The sequence below is a fragment of the Sminthopsis crassicaudata genome, chromosome 5 (genome assembly GCF_048593235.1).
Source record: "Sminthopsis crassicaudata isolate SCR6 chromosome 5, ASM4859323v1, whole genome shotgun sequence".
Classification (NCBI taxonomy): Eukaryota; Metazoa; Chordata; class Mammalia; order Dasyuromorphia; family Dasyuridae; genus Sminthopsis; species Sminthopsis crassicaudata.
Window position 1 is genome coordinate 17,370,665 of NC_133621.1, and position 23,082 is coordinate 17,393,746.

At 53.3% G+C, this 23,082-nt stretch overlaps 1 protein-coding gene across 1 annotated transcript in view; it reads left to right on the forward strand.

Moving 5' to 3' along the window:
* Positions 1-22,333, forward strand: part of PLEKHA8 (pleckstrin homology domain containing A8) — a 40,053-nt gene extending 17,720 nt beyond the window's left edge. Inside the window, exons 2-14 of the mRNA XM_074266709.1 lie at positions 3,812-3,928; positions 5,310-5,465; positions 6,252-6,376; positions 6,901-7,059; positions 8,033-8,073; positions 9,376-9,533; positions 10,735-10,921; positions 12,011-12,096; positions 13,062-13,120; positions 14,124-14,254; positions 15,353-15,423; positions 17,237-17,298; positions 17,627-22,333. Coding sequence (XP_074122810.1) covers positions 3,812-3,928; positions 5,310-5,465; positions 6,252-6,376; positions 6,901-7,059; positions 8,033-8,073; positions 9,376-9,533; positions 10,735-10,921; positions 12,011-12,096; positions 13,062-13,120; positions 14,124-14,254; positions 15,353-15,423; positions 17,237-17,298; positions 17,627-17,824 — 1,550 coding nt within the window. The 3' untranslated portion in view covers positions 17,825-22,333. The remainder of the gene's footprint in view (positions 1-3,811; positions 3,929-5,309; positions 5,466-6,251; positions 6,377-6,900; positions 7,060-8,032; positions 8,074-9,375; positions 9,534-10,734; positions 10,922-12,010; positions 12,097-13,061; positions 13,121-14,123; positions 14,255-15,352; positions 15,424-17,236; positions 17,299-17,626) is intronic.
* Positions 22,334-23,082: the final 749 nt, after the last annotated feature.

Genomic DNA, 23,082 nt, shown 5'->3' on the forward strand with positions numbered 1-23,082 from the left:
TCAGGGTACAGGGGGTCCCAAACATCCTAGTGGCCTCAGTCCTGCCCTCAGAGGGTGGCGGGTTCAAATTTAAAGCTTTGCCATCTGGCCGCAGCTCACCTTCCCAGACTTATTTAACATTCGTCCCCCTCAACACTCTCCCTGACAGACAGTCTGGCCCACTTTCCATCCCATCTGTCTTCTGGTGTCTTTGCTGGGACTGCCCCCAGGTCTGGAATGGTGGTCTCTCTCCTGTCATATGATCTGCTCAGGTGCCACCTCTTAAAGGTTTTTTCTGCTTCTTCCAGGTGTTAGTTAGCATTTCCTCCTCCTTGAAATCCTTTTCAATTGAACATGTATATGTAGCCAGTCTCTGTGGAAAGCTCCTTGTGAGCAGACTGTTCTTTGTCCCTAGCACCTCAGCGATCCTTTTTTTTTTTTTTTAATTTTTTAGTTTTTATTAAAGCTTTTTATTTACAAAACATATGTATGAATGGGTGATTTTTCAACACTGACCCTTGCAAAATCTTCTGTTTTAAAATTTCCCCTCCTTCCCCTCACCCCCTCCTCTAGCTGGAAGGTAGTCCCATACTTGTTAAATATGTTAAAATATATGTTAAATCCAATATATGTATATATATTTATCCAGTTATCTTACTGCAAAAGAAAAATCGACTCAAGAAGATAAAAAAACTGGGAAAGAAAATAAAATGCAAACAACAACAAAAAGAGTGAGAATGCTACATTATGTTCCACACTCTGTTCCCATGGTTCTCTCTGGGTATAGATGGCTCTCTTCATCACTGAACAATTGGAACTTGTTTGAATCATCTCATTGTTGAAGAGAGCCATGTCCGTCATAATGATCGTCGTATAATCTTGTTGCCGTGTATAATGATCTCCTGGTCCTGCTTATTTCCCTCAGCATCAATTCTTATAAGTCTCTCCAGGCCTCTCTGAAATCCTCCTGCTGGTCATTTCTTACAGAACAATAATATCCCGTAATATTCATATACCATAATTTATTCAGCCATTCTCCAATTGATGGGCATCCCCTCAGTTTCCAGTTTCTGCCACAAATATTTTTGCACACATGGGTCTCTTTCCCTCCTTTAAGCTCTCTTTGGGATACAAACCCAATAGTAGCACTGCTGGGTCAAAAGGTGTGCACAGTTTGACAGCTCTTTGAGCATGTTTCCAAATCACTCTCCAGAATGATTAGATCCATTCACAATTTCACCAACAATGCATCAGTGGCCCAGTTTTCCCACATCCCCTCCAACATTCATCATCTTTTCCAGTCATCTTAATCAATCTGATAGGTGTGTAGTGGTGACTCAGCATTGTCTTAATTTGCATTTCTCTGATCAATAGTGATTTAGAGCAACTTTCCATATGACTGGAAATAGTTTCAATTTCTTCATCTGAAAATTGTTCATATCCTTAGACCACTTATCAGTTCAAGAATAGCTTGAATTCTTACAAATTTGACTCAGTTCTCTATATATTTAAGAAATGAGATCTTTGTCAGAACCTTTGAATGTAAAAATGTTTTCCCAGTTTATTGCATCCCTTCTAATTTTGTTTGCATTAGTTTTGTTTGTACAAAACCTTTTTAATTTAATGTAATCAAAATTTTCTATTTTCTGATCAATAATTATCTCTAATTCTTCTTTGATCACAAATTCCTTCCTCTTCCACAGGTCTGAGAAGTAAAACCATCCTAATGTTCTTCTAATTTGTTTATAATCTCATTCTTTTGTCTGGATCATAAACCCATTTCAACCTCATCTTAGTATAAGATGTTAGGTGTGGGTCCATGCCTAGTTTCTGCCATACTAGTTTCCAGTTTTCCCAGCAGTTTTTGTCAAATAGTGAATTCTTCTCCCAAAAGCTGGGGTCTTAGATTTGCCAAACACTAGATAGCTATAGTCATTGACTATTTTGTCCCATGACCTTAATCTTTTCCACTGATCAGCTACTCATTTTCTTAGCCAATACCAAATGGTTTTGATGACCTCTTTTTTATGATATAGTTTTAGATCTGGCACAGCTAGGCCACCTTCATTTGCTTTTTTTTTTTTTAGTTCCCTTGAAAGTCTTGACCTTTTGTTCTTCCAGATGAATTTTGTTATTTTTTCTAGGTCATTAAAATAGTTTCTTAGGAGTTTGATTGGTATAGCACTAAATAGATTAGTTTATTGTCATTTTTATTATATTCTCTTGACCAATCCAAGAGCACTTGATATTTTTCCAGTTGTTTAGATTTGACTTTATGTGGAAAGGGTTTGGTAGTTTTGCTCATGTAGTTCCTGACTTTGCCTTGGCAGATAGATTCCCAACTATTTTATGCTATCGACAGTTATTTTAAATGGAATTTCTCTTTTTATCTCTTGCTGTTGGATTGTGTTGGTGATGTATAAAAATGCCGAGGATTTATGTGGATTCATTTTGTATCCTGCAACTTTGCTAAAGTTGTGGACTATTTCTAATAGCTTTTTAGTTCATTCTCTAGGGTTCTCTGCACCTATGGTATCTTTTAATAAATAGCTTATTATATTTGGCTATATCCCAAGGACCTGACAGAAGGAAGCCTTCTTTTCCTTACCAAGAGTTCATTATTCTCCTTAATCATCAATTAGGTGCCTCTATCCGCCTTCTAAAATCCCCAATCTCATGCCCAGAATAAAAATTTAAAGCAATCAGCCCGGAAAGATTTAGTGCCCAGAGCTGTTGGCACTAAGTCAGGAGGATCTGGATTCAAGTTTAGCCTCTGGCACTTACATGTGTGATGCCGGGCAAGACTTAACCTCTGTTTGCCTCAAGCTTCCTCATCTATAAAATAGAGATAAATTTGGAAAGACGTCCCCAGTGGAGGTAAAGTGAGGGGAGGCAGGGGATTGTCTAGCCCAGTGTGGAACTGGGGCAGAAGAGGGGACAAGAAACTTTGGTCCCTCGTGCTGACGTAGAAATTTATAGATGTTTGTAGAAGGATTTTTTTATCAGTGCATTAAAATCAGAGAGGACTACACTTCAGTCTGCTTCTGGCACACTTGGGAGTGTTTGTGGCCAGCTGGTGGGGAGTCTGAACCTCTGCTCGGACATGTGCATCCATTAAAAATATAAACAAAAGCATTTTCCCACCTGCCAAAATGCAAACTCCTCCGTCATTGCTTTTAAACGTAAAAGCAAGGGGGGAAAGAACAGTAGAGTGTAAACTACTTGAGGGCAAGGACTTTTTTTTCCCCATTACACATCTATTTTTTTCAATCTTCAATCATTTCTTTTCTCTCCCTCCCACCTCTCTGCCCAATTGAAAAGAAAAGCAGACCCCTCTAGTGTATGTGGAGAATCGTCCCCAGCCCCACATGGACAAATATGAGGCTTGTATAGAAATGCGCTTCTCCCTCCGCATCCAGAGACCGTCCCTCTGTAGCCTGCTTTGTCAGTGGCCCTCTGGATCTGGGGCCCATCGCTGCACCGACCGAGTCCCTCCGATTTTCAGGAGCCATTGCCTTCATTATGTTGCCCCATTGTCTATTGCAACATGAGCCACTGGCAGCGGGTGGAGATTGTGCTCTTTGTCCTTGGGTCCCCAAGCCCAGCGCTGGGCTCCCTCAGGCCAGGAAGGTGACAAAGGTTCAGGTTGAGTGGAGGTCAGCAAAGACCTGGGGGGGGGCGGGTGGAGGCTCTGACGGGGGAAGGCCGGGGCCCACATCTGGCCTCTGACCCCGGGAAGGGTGCTGGATAAGCTCCTCTGCTCCAGGCCTGGGAGAGACCCCCGAGGAAGGCTCCCGGGCCCGCCCGGCAGAAACCTTGGTTCTCGTTGCAGGTTGGCAGCCCCGGTGGTTTCTTCTTTGTGGGGGGATTTTATCTTATTATGACTCCCCCGAAGATGCCTGGAAAGGCTGCAAAGGAAGCATCCAGATGGCGGTGTGTGAAATTCAAGGTAAGCCCCGCCCACCAACACACCTGATCCAGGAGCTGGCTGAGGTACTGGGAGCCCCCGGAATTGCTGGGCAATGGGGGTGTCCCAGGCCCTGGGGGGGTCCTGGGTTCTAGGGACTTGGACAACCTCGGCAAACTTCCAAAAGTGCGAGTGTTTTTGTACATTAATCACACAACCCAGCCATGTGGTTATGTAAAATATTTACATATATACACGTGTGTGTGTGTGTGTGTGTGTGTGTGTGTGTGGTTATGCATCCGTGTGCACCCGCACTCTGTACGGGGTATGTTGTGTCTGTCTCCTGTGTGGATATGCAGATACACGCCTGTCTTCGGGTGTTTCCTATTACTGCATAATAACCAGCATGATACAAGCTTTAATATTTGCGAAGAGCTTTATGCAGATTTGCTCATTGTATCTGTGAGTGTTAAAAGCAGTTCAGTGTCATGGCAGTGTGGGTGCTGGTCCCGAGGTTCAAAGTCTGCCTCAGGGGTTTCCTAGGTGTGGGATCCCAGTTTCCTCATCTGGAAAATGGGATGACAATAGGGTCTGCATCACTCAGTTTTTATGAGGATGAAATGAGATACTCTGTATGTATTTATCTGCTTTGCCAACCCTAAAGCTCTGCTCATTAGTGTCCCTTGGTGAAAGGCAGAGACTGTCTTTGTCTTGTCTCTCTGTCCCCACGCCTTAGCACGGTGCTAGACATAGTGGACACTGAACTGCTCATTCTATGGGTTAAATATTCCAATATTAGCAAATGTTGTTAAGTGAATGAATGAAGAAGGAAATCTCCCCCCCCTCCCCCTGTCCCCCGGCCCAGCCTCTCCCTCTATCATCCAGCTTAGCTTCAGTAATCCCGGACAGGCCAGAATGTTCCCAGTTCCTAAGGGCGCTGGGGGGTGGTCTTCCTGGTGAGTGAGCCCCCACTGGGTTTATTTCCAGGCCCGCCCATGTGCCATCGCTGTTCCTGCAACAAATCACCAAAGAAATCCTTCTCCCCACCCCCACCCCCGCCCGTGGCCTTAGCTGACCTTGGCCTGGCTTTTGACCCTAAGATATTTGCACGCACGTGTGTGGAGGATGACGAGAGCTAGCCCGGCCGAAGTGCTTAGAGGAAAAGCGGCTTTGTAGTTTTTCTGGGAGCCTCCTTAATGATTTCTCCATCACTGGAAGTCATCCATCCAAAATAATTAATTGCGTGCCGTATGCGGGGTGTGGGGATTGAAGAGAAAAGCAGGCGAGTGGCCGGTCCAGCCGTGGACATATCCCGGCTGCCCTCCCCCATCCCCTCTCCAGGTTCGCCCTTGGGCAGAGGGAGGCGGGGGCAGATTGGGCAAAATGGCCTCCTCCCATGCTGACCTCGGTCCTGGGTCCCCAGTTCACTCTGCAGACAACACCCGGATGGACCTGATCATCCCTGGGGAGCAGTACTTCTACCTGAAAGCCAGAAACGTGGCCGAGCGGCAGCGGTGGCTGGTGGCCCTGGGCTCGGCCAAGGCCTGCCTCACGGACAGCAGGGCCCAGAAGGAGAGAGGTGAGTGCCGGGCCCCTCGGGCCTGCTCCGTTCTCGCCTCCTAACAAGGCCGCCCCCAGGGTGCGGGGTCAGGGCCTCCGGGGCCTTCCCCTCCTTACTGTGACTTTGGGGCTTAGTGATCCAGGCTCCCACAGGGCGTCTAACAGGGTCTGAGGCTGGATCCGGACCCCAGGCCACCGCGCTCTCACCATCACCTCCCGCCACAGCAGTGACATGTTAAAAGGCACCATCAGGGACGTCCGCTGTTGTCAGCGCCTGCACTTGTGACGGATAACCCCTGCCTGATGGCAGTCCTCAAAACATGAATGATGGCGTCATTGCCCTGCTCAGGAAACTCCTGTAGCTCCCTAGTTCCTCGGGGGTAAAATCACAACCTTCCCTGTGGCCACCCTCGGCAGGAGACCATGCCCACTGCCACCTTTTATGTTGGCACCTTTTCCAGCTGGGCCCCACATTACCCCGACTTTGGCCTGGAATCCATTTCCCCAATCACTCAGTTAGGTCCAGGTGGCCAAAGGACCCCCTGTGAAGGCCCACGACCCAGCTCCCATGTTGTTGATGGCCTGCGGAGGCCCTGGCTCAGAGGAGGGGTTCTGAACGCCCCAAGTAAAAGGCGCGGGAGCCCTGCAGGAACCGCTCATGGGACATTCCCTTATGCAGAGGGCACAAGCGGGTCTGCTGCCCTCGGGAGGAAAACCTGGTCCCTGAGCCTCCTCCCCATCTTGCCTTGACCCTTGCCTTCCACCCCCCACCTTCCTCATGCTCACCTCTGCGTCTTCTCCCCAGAGTTCACTGAGAATACAGAAACCTTGAAAACCAAGATGTCCGAGCTCAGGCTGTACTGCGACCTCCTTGTTCAGCAAGTGAACAGGACGAAGGAAGCCGCCGCGGCCGGCGTGGGGGACGCAAAGGTATGGCGACCTCCCCGGCGCAGCCCCTCCCTGTGGCGGGTCACGGCCCTCTGGGGCGCAGGGCAGGAGCCAGCGCTGTGCTACCTATAACCTGTGGAGGGGCTAACGTGTAATTATGGCTGTTTATTGTCGTAGATCCCTCACTAACATGTGTAATTGTGCATAATTATGAACACGTGGTAGCTGTTCACGTGACAGTAAAAGAGCATTGTTGCCCTAGCCAGCCCTTATGGGGTGTCTGCTGCGGGCCAGGCACGCCCCATGGGGTGGGGAGCCTCTCCCCTGTGGGGGGCCGGAGCGGGGCAGCAGTTAATCCCAGAGCCAGGGAAAGGGCTGGTATGCCAGCCTGTGGGGGCCAAGGCCCGCCCCTCGTGGGGACACCGCCCCTATCACAGCGGGGGCTTAGAGCTGGGGCCCACACGGGGAGGGGGCTCAGGGGGCTGGGGCCCACACAGGGAGGTGGAGACTTCCTGACCGCGCGGCGCGGCCCTCCACAAGATGGCAGCCTCCCACTTCCTCTGCAGGAGGGCATCGATGTGGGCACTCTGCTGCAGTCCACCTGCAACACCTTCCTGAAGACGCTGGAGGAGTGCATGCAGATCGCGAATGCGGCCTTCACCTCGGAGCTGCTGTACCGGACCCCTCCGGGCTCCCCCCGGCTCGCGGTGCTGAAGCCCAGCAAGGTGAGGGGGCTGCCGTCTCCCGGCCCTCCCCCCTCGGCACACTGTCCCGCTCCCCAAAGCTCCCCTTTCTCGGCGGCGGCTTCCTCGCCCCGTGAGCTCCCCTCCGCAGCCCGTCTTCTGGCACATGGTGAGCCCTCCATAAATGGCAGCCTTGGACCTTTACTCTCAAGAAGCCCCTTGTTTTACAACAGCCCATCTCGGCAGTTGGTCTCTTTGGGAGGCCTCTGACCCAGAATCCCCTCTCCCCGTGGCCTCTGCCCAGAGTCCGGGGTGCGGCCCCCCCTCAGTACACCTCTGCTGGGAGGTAGCCTGAGCCTCCACACCGCGGCCCATCCTCGTTCTGTCTATCTCTGCCCTAGCTCACACCCAACCCTCTGGCAGCTAGGGGTCTCCAGGAGGGGCTGGCTCTCTGTGGGAGACCCTTAGAGCTCTGCCAGCAGAGGCTGGATGGCTGCTGGTGGAGACGGCCCGGATTCTGGGCTCCTGCTGCTGCAGGGGGTGTGGAACTGGGCGGGGGGTCCAGTGGCCAAAGGAGGGACCTCCTGCCCTCCTCCCCCTTGGAGTCTTAGACCCTTGGGCCTCCCTTGGGGAATTGTGGACTCCTCTTGGTTTTTAATGCTGCAGAATAAAACTTGTCCACAAAGTGGCCATGACACTGAGGGACGGCTCTCAGAATCGTTTTTTAAAAGCCAAATGTGTAGACAGATCTGTACACCAGCATTAGGTGTTCAGCCGCCTCCTTAGCATCTGCGGCCCCCTCCTCAGGACCCCCTCAGCATCCCCTTCTCAAAACCCCCTCCTCAGGACCCTCTCTCGGGAGCTCCTCTTCAGGACCCTCCTCAGGATCCCTTCTTGGGACCCCCTCCTTAGGATCTCCTCTTCAGGACCTCCCGAGGTGGTCAGAGGCACCTGAATTGTAAGGCTGTTGCATTGGAAGCTGTTTGTGTGAATATATTTTTTTCTTCTTTTAAAGACAAAACTTCCCATCCTGCCGATTCCCAGCGCCCTGGAAAGGTAGGGTCCGCTCTCTGTTTGTGGTGCTAAGACGCGCTCTCCCTAGGACCCGCGAGCTTCCCCAGGACAAGCTCTGCTTCAGGGTCTCGCCCCTTTCTCCTCCTGGGGGCCCCTGTCCTCTGGTCCCGGACGGCTCCATGGGAACTAGCTGCCCCTGTGGGTCCCAGAGAGAGGCTCGGGGTGTGCTTATGAACCCAACTTGATGGGATGGGAATAAAGAAACTAGACCAACCACGGCTTCCCAGAGGCGGGGCGAGGCGCAGCGTGGCAGGAAGAATTCTGGGCTTGGCCCCTGAGGATTTGAGGAGGGGGTGACCCTGAGAAAAAGACTTCTCGGGAATTCTATACCACGTAGACCCCAGATCCAGCGGCTTGCCTTTTCAGTGAGGAGAGAGGGAGAGAACTGGCAACTCGAAATGCTGAAAAACATGCTAAAGATTGTTTTTTATGGGTAATTGGGGAAAATCAAATCCTAAATGACGTAAATGATTAAAAATGAAATAATTTTGAACAAAGAAAATAAAGCGACGTACACAGATCTCCAGGACTGTCAGGCTTCCTTCTCAGTGAATTCTGAAGTCCTGCCTTAGCCACTCATCTTGTCGCTGTAGTTTTAATTTTGTTTACTAAACAATTAATCTCTGTTTAAATAAGGAAACTGAGGCAGCCCAGGGTGGTTGAGGTCACTGTAGTAAGGCTTCAGACTGGACTATGGGACTGGGACTTCTTCCATTAGACTGACTTCCCAGGTGCTCGCCCTGAGAGGGTTAACTTTGGGCGAGTGAGAGAATCTTTAAATGTCTAATTGCTGATTAATGTCTCTTTTCCCTGGACTGGTGTGGAAAGTGTAAGCAGCTCCTCGCAGCTCCCCGGCTGGGCCACAGCCCCCTCCCCTAGTTTATGTCTCAGGGAAAGTGCAGGTGTCTCCCACCCAAGAAGGGGAATGTGGGAAGCTAAAGGGGGAGTTTTCCGCACCCACTTCCCGACACCCCGGGAGCTCGGTTAGAGAAGTCGTGTGGGTGTGGGGAGGCTCCTGTGACTTTCTGAGCAAAGGGCAGCCCCCCTGGGGCTCTGGGATGGCATCTGGGACTCAGGGACCCTCAGGACCTTTTCTCCAGAGCCCCCTGGGCAGACACAACCTACGGCCTTGGGCCTTGTCCAATTGGGACAGTTCCTCCCCCAGCTGTTTGTGAGGGTCTGTTGAGAACTGGGGTGGGGGACGCCTCTTAGGCTGTAGGGATTGCGTACCTTTCTGTTCTGTGAGAAATAATGCCTTGTGGATTGGTTTTGGATTTTTTTTAGGCAGACAGAATTAAACAGCTGTGAAAACGGATCTTTAAATACAGAAATAAGTGATTCCGAAGAAACTCTAATTAAAAACGAGAGCCCCTTATATATGAAACCCACAGAGAAGGGGAACAGCTTGTCAACTAAAGAAAATACAGAAGATCACTTAATAGGTAAAAATAAAGACGGAGAACACATGAAATGGGCCTTTCTTTGGAGGGGTGGGGGACTTGGATGTGGGATCTGGTGCACACTGCCGGGTGAGACCCAGCAGTCTCCTTGTTGAAGGCACATACAAATTTGGGTCTTAGTTTCCTCATCTCTAGAATGGGGGCTGAGGGGTTGACTCAATGGGGTTGTGGGGCTCCTTCCAGCTCCAGTGATTGGGGGGTCCTGTGGTTCTGTGTTTTCTCATACCAGACCCACTTACTGGTGGGACTCTGACTAGAGACAGGCTTCCATTTCTTCAGCTTCGTTGGGCGGGGGACCAAGGCATCACCTCCCACAGTCCATGGTTTAGAGGACTCTGCCAAAGCACCTTCATACTGAATTGTTATTGAGATCTTTTAAAAAACGGTTTCCTTCTTCACCTTCCCCAAAGTAGTTTTGTTTTATTAAAAACTCTGCTTTTGCAAATAGGTCAGAAATGCGAATGTCATTTCTGCTGATGGTTGTCATTTAATTTTTTTATTAGAGCTTTTTATTTTCAAAACATATGAATGGATAATTTTTCCCCATTGACCCTTGCATAGCCTTGTGTTCCAAATTTTCTCCCCCTTTCCTCTCTCCGTTAGATGGTAAGCAATCCACTATATGCTATACATGTTAAAATATATGGTAAATCCAACATATATAAACATTTATACAACTCTCTTCCTGCATAAGAAAAATCAGATTAAAAAGGAAAGAAAATGAGTAAGAAAAGAAAATGCAAACGAGCAACAACAGAAAGAGTGAGCGTGTTATGTTTGATCCACATTCAGCTCCCACAGTCCTCTCCCTGGGGGTAGAGTTGTCATTTAAAAAAAAGTGAACTTGGTCTGAATCTCCCAACTTCATTAGCTCTGTCACTTATTACAGAAGCAAGAAACAAGAGGCACACTGATTTTGTTTGGCTTTGCTTTTTAATAATAGATTTTACTTCATAAATCTTATTTTTACGTCACTTTGATTTCTTCCATATCCATCACTGTCCCCTTCCAGAGGATTTTTGAAATGAGAAAAAAAAACTTCAGCGGAAGCGCTGGGCCCTTTGGTCCATGTCCATGCACTCCCCACGCCTCTGCTGCCCCCACTTCCACGGCGGGTATCTTCCCCTTTTCCCTCTTGGGGAGGGAGCGGTGATGATTGACAGTGATGTTCTTCTCCTTGAAGTACAAAGTGGTGACATCAAGGATGGAGAAAGGGATACGGAGACACCTCACGAGAGTGCCGTGGAGCCGCCCCTGGAGCATCCCATGGGAACGAATCCTGGAGGCGAATCTCCGGGAGCAGGAGCGGAGGAGGAGAAGGAGGAGGAGGCGGAGGAGGTCCAGACGTTCTTCAGTGCCATGAACATAAGGTACCGTCCGCGCCACGTAGATCATGTTAGTGGGAGCCCGTACCCGGCTACTTTGCACGTGGACAGTGATGTGGAGGAGGGGAATCTTCCTGCAACAAGAGAGAGAAGCCACACTTGAGTCTTGAGGAGGTGAAACCTTCCATGCTAGTCTCTTGGAGGCACCTTTTCTATGGTGACGAGCAAATCCTTAATTAAGGAAGGGAGGGAGAGAGCAGAACTCGAAGATTGTTTTTATTCGTGCTTCCATTAAACAAAATAAGTGCAGCCGGTGAAACGCGTGCTTTCTTCAAGAAAAAGTTGCTCCCAAATGGTCTAGACACGGGACCTCACAAACAGCATTTACTTACATGTGCGCAGCGCGGCGAGTGAGCGCACTGCGGGTCTGCGGTCGACGTCGTCCGTGTCTGCCTGCTCTGAAGGGCCCTGGAGTTCACATGAACGAGGGCCTCTGGGCCAGGAGCTGGGCGGGGGTCCCCGCCGCCCTGGGCTGAGCGAGGTGGGACGGGGGCCGAGTCCTGGGCCTGGAGCCAGACTCCCAGGCTCAGCCCAGCCTCGGACATTGGGGCTGTTGTAATGGCTGCTCCGCCCCTGGGGAGACAATGGGTCCGACCTCCCGGAGCTGTTGCGAGAATGGGGTAATATTTGTGAAGCACCTGGCACATAGTAGGCACCATAGAAACGTTAACTGTCTGGGTTGCTAGTGATGATTGTTGTTGGAGGAAGGCAGAGGGCTCTAGTTCACAGAGGCGGAATATCGAGTCAGGGTTGATTAGGCCCCTGCGGTGTTACGGGCCCCCAGACAGACATGGAGGATCAGATACAGGATACACGGGCCCAGTAGTTTTTTGGGAGGGGGGGCCTGGCTCTCCAACCAAGGAGAGTTTGCTGATAGTGGAACAAGAGGGCGCGGAGAAGCGCAGGAGGCGGCCCCCGTGCACGAGGGATCTTCCTCCCTGGCCCCCCAGGCCCACAGTGCCACCGGCCTCGACAGCTCTGGCTCTCAGCGTGGCACTGGGCCGGCTGGCGCAGTTGTGGCTGTCCGGAGGTGGCTCTAACCCTCCCTCCTTTCCCTGTCACCCCCACGCGCAGCTTCAGTGACATCGACCTCCTGGAAGACGGCGGCATCCCCACGGAAGCCTTCTTGGAGTCGTGCTACGCCATCGTCCCGGTCCTGGGTAAGAGCGGCCTCTGCCCGGAGCAGTGGTCTGGGGAGAGGTGCCCCAGGTCCCCCAAACTGAGGCCTGTGGTCACGGGGAGCTGGGAGGGAGAGACCCCCTGGGGCTCACAGAGCAGCTAGGGGAGCCTTGCCGGGGCTGGAGGGTCTTTTATTTCCCTTCTGAGCCTGGAACACAGAGCAGATAAAAGGCCAGATAAAAGCACGTCCGTTTGGGGGAGCTTTGGAGTCTCAGACTGCATTGGCCAGAGTGTGCCGCCCCCTCTGGGGTCACAGGGCCTGAGGGCCCTCAGCTCCCTCAGGGAGTCACAGCCCCCAAGGGCCCCTCGGCTCCCTCTCCCTATGAGTACCCTGGAGAGTGGGGCTCCTCGGACCCCTGGGCAGACAGAGGTTCCTAAGCTTTGGGAGGTGACCAAAGGGCAGGAGGAGGAGAAACAAGTCTTGGTAAAGCTCCTACTATGTGCCAGGCACTGCACTGGGCTATGGGCACACAAAATGAGGCAAGAGGTAGTTCTTGCTTCAAGGAGTGTATGACCCAAAGGAGGGACAACAGAGACAAACACACACTCAATTGTACATGGGGTAATGTGGGGATTAAGGGGGCTCAGGGAAGGCTTCTGAGGGTCCCACAGTGAGAGCAGAGGATTGTGGAGAAAAATGTCCAAAGCCAAGAGCTGGAGGGTCTCAGTCCTAGAGTGGGAGGCCAGGGAGTGAGGGTAAAGGGCTTGGGGGAAGGTCCCGGACCTACATCCAGGGCAGGAAGGCCAGCTGGTCTAGCTCCCTCACCTCAGAGGAGGAAACTGAGGCCGTGGTGGCCGGAGCTCACCAGCCTCACCAGGATTCAAATCCAGGACCTGTGAATCAGGAGTCGGCAGGGACTCGGCCCCCAGGGCATGGGGAGGTAGAGCAGCCTGAAAATGCCCACTGTTCAAGGGAAAAACCCAGCCCGATTCCTCTCTCTTGTAGATAAACTTGGCCCGACGGTCTTTGCTCCCGTTAAGATGGACCTTGTAGGAAACATTAAGGTGAGCACAAGCCCGGCTTTCACTCGAAGGGCAGGGCGCTGGCGTTCGGACTGGCGCGTCACCGGCTGGCGGGGAGCCCGGGGCCACAAGTTCCTTCCTCTCAGCACTGGGCGATCTGCGATTTAAAAGAGATTCAGAAGCGTTCGGGGCCTAGGAGATCGTGGACGGGGGGCTCTGTCTGCAACTTCCCGTGAGCTCCACACCCTCGCCCGAGGTGGGGTCCGCAGCTGAGCCTCCAGTTAAGGGTCTCTCCCTTTTAAAAGGACTTGGTATTTACTGACCTGCACCTATCAGCCAGCAGGATGGAACCCCCTGGGGCAAGAGCTTTTCCTTCTCTTTAGTCTTTGTGTCTTTGTGCCCCCAGCCCAATGTCTGGCCCAGGACAGCTGTTTAATGACCCGAATCTGTGATCTCGTCATCATCCCCACCAACCCCCACCCCCTCCCACTCCAAAGGGACCTTCCCGGTCTGGAGCAAAGGCCCGGCCCGCCTGGGCCAGAGACGGCGTTCTCCTCCGCCCCGGCCTCCCTGCCCTGATTCAGGCCCTGCATTGCTGGGGGAAGTTGGGGCTTTCTGTGCTGAGCCCCATCTCTCAGGCAGCTGGGAGTGATCTGTGTGAGGGAAGCCTCTCAGGCCTGCCGGCGGGGGCCCCCTGGCCCGGCGTCACCATCGTGTGTAACTTAAGCCTGGCCCTCGTTCCAGCCGGGTCATCGCTGGGTCTTGGGGCAGGAAGGGAGCCCCGTGCTTAAGGATAAGGAGGTGAAACCAGGGGCAGGGTCTCCTCCCAGGCTCGGAGAGGCACGAGGCCTCAGGCTTTGGGTTGGATCCAGACCCTCCATCTGGCCTCCTGCCGAGCCCTGCCTCCTTAGGGAGGTGAGGGAGTGGACGCCGTCGAGGGGAGGAGGCCTCCCGGGCCATGGGAGGCAGGTTACGTGGCAGCCTGTTTCCTGCTTCCGCTCGGGCCGGACTCCTGTCCCTGACGTGCCTCCCTCTTCTCCTGCAGAAAGTCAATCAGAAGTACATCACCAACAAGGAAGGCTTCAGCACCCTCCAGAAGATCGTGCTGCACGAAGTGAGCGCCGGCGTGGCTCAGGTCAGGAACTCGGCCACGGAGGCCCTCTTGTGGCTCAAGAGGTAAGGGGAGGCCTGGGGACACCCGCTCTGGCCGCCCGTGGGCCGTGGGCACGGGCTTTTACTAACCAGGGCCCAGCTTCCCCCGGAGTCTGACTCACAGAGGACAGGCTGGGAGGGGGGCAGGGGGCTCATACATAATCTGACTCACAGAGGACAGGCCATTGGGGGGGGACATCCCTTGGGCCAGGACTTCATTTCTGTTTCACATTTTTCTCTGATAATGAGTCTCATGGAGAGATAGGGAGTTCCTCCATTAACCCTGGGCCGGACCCCAAAGTGGGGGCCTCCCTGCCCTCGGGAAGCCTCTGAGGGCTGGCTTGGTGCACTGCCGGTACCGAAGCTGCGCCTCTTGTGGGCCTCTGTTCCTGGACTGGGGATTGGGGAAGGTCCGCAGGTATCAGGGAGGACTCTGAGGATCAGTTTGCTGATAGCACGGGGCCCGCACGCGCTGCAGCCCAACCCCGTGGGGCGCTTTGTCTGTAGCGTCTCCTCTACTGCTCACAACCTTGGGGAGGGCAGGCAATCATGGGGCTGGTCAGTGTCTGAAGCTGGACTTGAACTCGCCTCCCTGACCCAGGCCCAGCGTCTCTCCTGCCTCCCCTTCCAAGTTCAGCCACTTTTAGGCACATCTGACTCCTTCTCACCTTCAGCAGAGCGGTTGGCCATTTCCTTCTCCAGCTAATTTTACAGATGAGGAAACTGAGGCAGGGGGTCCCTGACTCTCCACTGTTGAGTGCACATTGGGTTGGAGGAAGGGAGTCTGTGGTCAGTCCCATTTGTCAGCCTCGAGCTGCTTGCCTTCTTCACCTTCGTACTCAGGACACCAGGGGCTTAGAGCAAGGTCCAGCTCAGGCCCTCCCTGACCCTTGGACTCTTTGGGGCTCCCGTCCCTTATCTGTAAAATCAGGGGGGACCATCCAGAGTCCCTGCATTGGGAGGGACTTCCCAGGCTATCCAGTGCACCTCCTAGCCCTGCAGGGTGCCTGCCAGGTGCCTCAGCCATCCCTGCCCGTGGGCCTCAGCCTGGCCCCTTCCCCAGGCCCGGCCTGTGACCTTCGGACGCTGACCGCTCCCTCGCCCTGTCTTGTTCCCCCACAGAGGTCTGAAGTTTCTGAAGGGTTTCCTGACGGAGGTGAAGAACGGGGAGAAGGACGTCCAGAGAGCCCTGAGTGAGTTGGCGCTGCGTCTGCTGCGACGGTGGCTGGGGGCGGGCTGTGGGTCCGAGCTCACCCTATGTTTGGTCATGGTCCCGGGGGCCGTCCCCTGCCCCTCCTTAGCGGGCGGGAATGCTTGCACTTTGGGAGTCGACTCCAGCTCCTTGCCAGGCGAACTTGTTCAGCGACCATGGGCACCTCCCCAGGCCTGCCCGTGTGCCTGGCTGGAAGGGCTGAGGGCTCCTCCTTGTCAGCGGGCTGAGGCAGAGTAAGGGCACGACCAGGGGCTGTTGGTGGAGGCAGCGGCCCCACAGGGACGGAGAGAGATGCCAGCCTGGGCATCAAAGAGCCCCTTCCCGTCCCGGCCACAGGGTCCCGCTTCCCCCCGAAATCTGGGCTGGAGGCCTGGGGAGGGGGCCCTGCAAGGGCTGGGCTCTGAGAGGCAGCCCTGCTGCTGTTGGGGGCCCATGGACTATCCAAATTGGGTTCCATCTACAGCAGTTGGCAGGATGAGCCCCAGAAGTCCTGCAAGGCCTCCCAGGACACGTGTCCTCAGTCCCTCCCAGCACAGCTGGAGCCCCTTCACCGGCTGACCGGCTTCCTCCAAATGTGCTCCCCCTTCCCCGTGGCCTTGTGGAACCCCACAGCCAGAAGTGACCAGCACCCTGCGGCCGGGCTTTGCCTAGGTGCCACGGCCTCCTGCCCATCCAGATGCCCACAGAGAGCAGAAGCACCTGTCCTGTGTCAGCCCCCCCGTGAAGCCCCCATGGAGGAGCCCATCAGGAAGGAGTCCATCATGGAGGGGTCCGTTGAGTCACAAACTGGGGTTAGCGTGGGGCAGCCTGCTGCAGGGAGGGAGCAGAAGGCGGCCCACAAGGACGCGGGGCGCACAGGGCTGGTTCTGGAAGCTCTCGGTGCCGCGTGCGACCCTGAAGGAGATAAGCACATGGGGGAGAGCCTCAGCGTCCGATGGCGTCCTCCGCTCGGCCTGGAAACGCTCGGCCTGGAAACGCCCGGCCTGGAAACGCCCGGCCTGGAAACGCCCGGCCTGGAAACGCCCGGCCTGGAAACGCCCGGCCTGGCAACGCTCGGCCTGGCAACGCTCGGCCTGGCAACGCTCGGCCTGGAAACGCCCGGCCTGGAAACGCCCGGCCTGGAAACGCCCGGCCTGGAAACGCCCGGCCTGGAAACGCCCGGCCTGGAAACGCCCGGCCTGGAAACGCCCGGCCTGGAAACGCTCGGCCTGGCAACGCTCGGCTTGGCTGCTGGTGAAGTTTGGATTTTCTCTGAAATGGAAGAAAACATGAAAGTGTGCAGAAGAGAGGCGGGCCAGAGCTGGGCCCCAGCAGGGCCTGTGGAGCCCGAGGGCTTGTGCGAAAGGGCCCTTTTTTAAACCGAAATGGAAATGATTTCTTAATGGCGTCAGCTACCAAAGCTGAATTTTAAACGGCAGAGTCAGGCCCCGTGACTGAGGGGGGCCGCCGTCCCTCAGTGTGTCCTCCTGAGTCCCCCAAAGGTCACCTGCTTTTGAATCTTCCTTCATTATCTGGAGAGCCCCCCCCCCCCCCCCGTGGGGACCTAGCTGAGGTCAGCATCACTGTGTGGGGGGGCTCCCACTGAAAATGGAAGGAAGCTCTGCTGGGGTTCAGAGTGGGGGCCCGGGGTTATCACCTGTGAGAAACTGCTGGCTCCATCTACACCCGCACATGTGCTCGTATATACACATGTATGCACACAGCTGTGTACGCACGGACACGCGCACCCACACACGTAGAACCACCGGCACTCGGGCGTCAGCTTCTCACGGAGGCGCTTGGTTCTTTTGCAGATAACGCCTATGGCCGGACACTGCGGCAGCATCATGGCTGGGTGGTTCGCGGCGTCTTCGCGGTGAGTGCTCGTGCCAGGTCGCCCTGGGTGCCCTGACAGTACCAGGCCTGCCCGGCAGGGTCTCCAGAGGGGAGAGCGAGGGGCCCTGGTTTTCCCTTCCTAAACACAGAGTAGTTTTAAGCATCAGGGAAAAGGGGAGAGAAATGAGGAGATGCCCAGCAGTGTGCGTGTGTGTGTGTGTGTGTGTGTGCGTGTGTGTGTGTGTGTGTGTGTGTGTGTGTGTGTGTGTGTGTGAGTCTGTCTGTCTGTCTGTCTGTCTGGGTGCGCGTGTGTCTGGGGGGTGGCCGTGCCCGCGGCACACTCAGGAGCCCGTTCCTCTCTCTTCCAGCTGGCGCTACGGGCAGCTCCAACCTATGAAGATTTCGTGGCGGCGCTGAGCATCAGGGAGGGGGACCATCACAAGGAGGCGTTTGACCTGGGGATGCAGAGGGACCTGGACCTGTACCTGCCGGCCATGGAGAAGCAGCTGGACATCCTGGACGCCCTGTACGAAGCCCACGGTCTGGAGTCCGACGAAGTGGTGTGACCGCTGTGGACGGTGCCTCCTGCTACTTCAGGGGATGAAGCTGAATCCGCTCTTGGCTTTCTGAGGCTTGTGGCCGTGAGCCTCCTCCTTCCTCCCCCTCCCTCCTCCCCACCTCTGTCTTCTGACCCCACAACCCCCAGGATGGTGGGGGGCCAACGGAGCTTGCCCCTGCTTTCTCTGTCAAAGCTCACAGTGCCCACGTCTGTGTGTGTGAGGACCAAGGTGCTATGTCCCGGTTCTGTGGGCCCAAGGGCCCCAGTGTGTCTCTGATCAATCCATGCTGTCAGGGAGGTCAGCCCCGGTGCCCTTCTCAGAGGCCAAACCGGGGCTGAGTTGTTGGACAAGGACAAGGCGACGGCAAGGGCCATTTGCTCCTCTCCCAAACCAGCCTTTGGGGGTGATGGGAGATGGACGTTCCCAGAGGCGCCAGCCCGTGTTTCACCTTCTCTGTGGAGCCTCTTGCGGCTGCTGCCCAAAGCTGTTTCGGGGGAGGGGAGGCTGGTGCCCTGGAGCCCTTCACGCTTACCAGAGCGACGCCCCTTTCCAAGGGGAGGTCAGGAAGAAGTGGGAGTGTCCATGGCGTCGTTGCAGCTCCCCCTTGACAGAGTTCCCCAGTGTTCTCTCCTGGAGTAACATAGATGTCAGGGCCATAGACTGAGGCAGGGGAGGAGGAGTTTGGGAAGCGGCTTAGCAGAGGAGGACCAGCCCCGAGACCAGGGTGCTGACGAGGCTTCCTTCAGGACACGAAGCCTCTGCTTTCAACCCCCGGTAGGGAGAGTGACTGAGCAGTTGTGCCCCCACTCTTGAGAGTGACTGAGCAGTTGTGCCCCCACTTTGTGCATTTGTAGGTGAGCATCACAGAGCAGCTGGGGGCCAGCGAGCTTCCGGGAATATGAACCGTCCCCCATCCACAGAGCCCCCGTTTTCTCCAAAGCTTCCTGCAGAAGGCGATGGGCAGGTGGGTGCGAGTAGTTTAAAGGAGCAAATGAGAGTACCTGGTAAAAGCCTAAGATGCTGAAGAGAACCTGCCAGCTTGTCAAGGGTGATAGAGCGAGCCCTTAAACTATTCAACGCTTTGTGAAATCAGAGCATCTGGTTCAGCTGCTGCAGACCCTCGCCCACTGACCTTCCTGGAGCAAAGCGGATGGACCAAAAAGACTGGCAAGGGGAGGCAAAGCCAGGAAGCCCGCCCCCTTCTGTGAATTTGGAAGCCTGGTTTGTGCAATGGTGGAAAGGTGAAGGAAGCAGGGGAGTTTGGAGCGCCTCCTCATTCCCAATGAAATTGCGGACACTGGTGAGACAGCCTGGTCAGCAGCTCAGGCTCCGCCACCAGGCCCGGGCCGTTAGGACGCTGTGTGCGTGCTGCTGTCTGCGTGGAGGGAGGGGCTTGCTGTGGGTGCTGAAGACCCCAAATTGAGTCTGCCAAGAGCTTGAGCATAGCCATATTCCCCTCATTTCCATCCTCCCCGCCCACAGAGGCAGCAGGGTATGTTGGGAGGGCAGAGCCCTGGGTTCTCCCTCACCAGCTGTGTGCTCCTGAGCCCGGCACTGGCCTCTGAGGGTCTGAGTGCCCTCAGATGGATTGGGAGGGTGGCCGAGGCATCCCACGCCCTCTAGCCCCAAACCCGCCCTCCCTTTTCCTCACCAGCATGAAGGGGGGTTGGCCCAAGGCTCTGGAGTCTAGAAACACCCAAAGTTCTGTCCAACTTAGGCCGACGCAGGGACGGAGACTGCTCCATTTCTGTGTGTCTGTGTATATAAAGGGGTCTGGAAGGCTTTCTTATTAGATTCTTGGTTTTAGCTGGGCCAGCGTTGATTTTCTCTAGTTCTCCCTTAGAAGTCGGCACCAGAAGAGAGGCACCAACTCCCCACCCCCGCAGACTCTCTGGGTGGGCCTCAGCTCCCTGGGCCGCCTCTCACCAGTTTACATGACTGATAGGGAGTCGTAGCATTCATCTTTTCACAAACCTAGTAGAGCTCATACGTTAAGATTAATGTAGTCGTCACCTTGGATCTGGCTTGTGTTTTCTCGTTTTGAGAGCCTTGGTTTAGAAAAGCGATGGCAAAAGACCATCATCCCACCATCTTGACAATCATGGGAACTGGCTCTCAAGAGCCCCCATTTTGGGGCAGTGATAGCCATGTTTCATCAGAACTACTGTTCCTTAAAATATTTCCAGAATTATTCAGTCTTTTTTTTTCCCTGAGGCTGGGGTGAAGTGACTTGCCCAGGGTCACACAGCAGGAAGTGTTAGTGTATGAGACCAGATTGGGGTCCTCCTGAATTCAAGGCCGGTGCTCTCTCCACTGCGCCCCCTAGCTGCCCCCTAGAACTATTCAGTCTTAAGCCCCTGTGTCCAATTCTTGTATCCTCAGCAGTCCTTGAAAGATGGATGTTATTATCGAAAATAACTAAGTATTTCAGAGCTACAGCGGGTAAATAAGATAGATTCCCTGGGTAAGACCATCGGTAGCAAGGTTCAAGGAATGACGAGAAATGAAAACTCCCGTGACTCGCCAGTTCTTTTCCAAGGGATTTCCAGAAGTCAAAGGAATCACTTGGGCCGCCCTGGTCCAGAGATGTAACTCTGAAGGGTGCGCGTGTAACAGAATCTTGTTCACATTCCTATCAAGAGAGAGCTCCTGATAGAGTTCGCCTTTCCTCCCAAGAATGGGGTGCATCAAGCCAAGAGAATGGTTACAGCCACCAGCGTTCAGTGCAGAATGGTAAAAGGAAAAAACAATCATTTAGCAAAGCATCTTAACTGGAGATGGGAAGATTAAGCCAGTACCAAATGGCAGGGAGGCATCTCTTCAAAGGGAGGTCAGGTTCTCACCGGGTCAGCAACAGCTAAGAGAATTTCCTGAAGCATGCTGGGAATCTGTACTTGTACCTTATTGTGACTCCCCCCACGGGGGGCTCTTAGAGGGAAGGCAGCAGTTTGGATGAGCGTGGGCTCCCCCAGTAACAGACCCAAGTTATAGCATCCTCACAACTGCCAGTTAAGTGGATTTCACTATCTGAACGATATCCAAGAGCAGTTCCTTTAAATATTGCTCAGCTGAGGATGAGCTAGAAGAAAACTTCAAAGGTCATCTTGTTCAACTCTCGTGTTTTACAGTAGGGAGACTAAGATCCAGTATTGATTTGATTGCTTTGTTAAAATTTAGATTTTTTTTTAAAGATATTTAGAATTAGTCACAGTTCCTCTTAACTGTGATGCTAGAGATCTTGGGTTCTCAGTTTGGGGCATCTGTCATAGACCTCTTGGCAATCTGGCTAAAACCTATAGACTGCTCCTCAGAAGAAAGTATCAAATAAAATAGATAGGATTTCCAAGAAAATCAGTTACAGAGAAATACCCTTATCTAGGTGTTTAAAAAAAAAAAAAAAAGTTTAGCCCCCAGGTTAGAATCCTTGTTGTAACAGACAGACAGCGCACGCCCTCAGCTTGTAACCTTGTGTTAAGTGTGTGCTGGATGCTGCTGAGAAACGAGCCCCTCTCTCCTCTGCAATCTGCTGACTGCTTACTCAGGGTTTTCACCTGACCCAGCTATTTAGGGCATTTTAAGGTTGGCTCCGGTCTCTGGGGCCCTTTGCTAGTCCGTGAGCATTCTCTCCCTCCAGGGTGCTGATCTCTATCCCCTCAGATGCTCAGTCTGTGTGCCTGCACATTCTGTCCATTTGCACGTCTCAAAGGTAACGGTTCCTCACCGACCTGGCGGGGCACGCCAGCATTTCGTAGGCTGGCCGGCCACATGTCGAAGTGAGTGTCGACTCCTTGCTCTGCAAAAGAAGCCGAGGGTCCCCCTGAAGTGCACGGGCCCCACTGGCCTTTCTCCTGAGGTGCTGCCCGAACACGAGGGGGAAGACGTCTGCGCTGGAGCTGTCAGGAAATGCCCAGGGACCGAGGTGGCAACTGCTCCCCATCTGAGCCCATCTCACGCTTTTACAGACTCTGTGTTCTGCGTCGGTCCCACTTCTCTTAGCAGAGACAAACTCTGCCACATCCACAACCTCCCCAGACCTCGGAATCCGTGTCTCCCGGGGTGACATGGCATAGGGGGGTCGTCGCACTTTCTGGCTTCTCGTCACATATGCGCCATTTCCAGGCCGGTGTGAGGCATGTGTCCTGCAGCCCACCTGGGAATTTCAGTAGGACGTCATCAGACAGCTCATCTACCTCATTTTGAAATTGGCCACAGACAAATGAGAAAACTGTATTGTGGAAGTAAATGTAAACAAGCGAATGAACGGAGTGGTGTATATAAGGGAAAGGGGGAGGGTCTTGGTCAAATATATGCCAAAGGCTAAAATGTACATAGTGATATTTCCTTGCATTCATTTTTTAAATAAATGTTCAGCTTCATGTCTTGTATTTCTCTCTCTAGCTTCTGTGGTTTAATGGATGAACTTTTTAGCATCCCAGGCGGTCTCCCATTTGGAGACAGTCCTGCCTTTCTGAATGTCAATAGAACAGAGAATAAACATAAAAGATGTACCATAAAGTAGTCCATTGATTTCTCTCCATTAGTCCCTCTTTTACTGAACTTTGCCTAGAACATGAAGTTTTGAAATATTCTTGAGTTCGACCAAATAAAAGCTGATTATTTTTTGTTGTTGTGGCTCTGAACAAGTTCATCCTGTATATCAGTTGAGACAAGATGAGGGGGGGGGGCATGGGTTTACTTTTTTTGCAAGAATGTTTTGAAACATCTGTCAAATTTTATATTGTTTAGTTACAATAAACTTATTTTTCAAGTATTTGCCTTTGAGTTTCTGTTCAATTATGCCATCACTAGGATATTTTCCTTCTCTGAGTTCTGTCAAAATTTTCTGGCTAACTCAGGTCACATCCCCTCTGTGAGACTCAGCTTCCCCAGATGTAAAAAGAGAAGGGGAAAAAGAGGGACGAAAAATCCAAAGCCTCTTCCAAGACCTCCATTCTGTGACTTCTAACGTTGGACTGGTGTTGAGAGCAGGGACATGGGATGAGGCGCTCAGGTTTTGCCAGCAGGCCCTGGAAGTGGAAGACCCGGGCTGGTGCTTTAAACCATAGCAGATGCTGCACAAATCTAGGGGGAGAGAGGTGGGTAGGTCTGTAGGGAACATTTTAGAACACATTAATACAGTTTCATTCTACAGGCGAGTCAGAGCCTTGGGAAAAGTGTTACTTTGGGAATTGGAGCATTTCATTCTTCCCAATGGAACTCTGCTATCCACACATCCCTTGAGAGCTTCAGAGGGGAAAGACTGT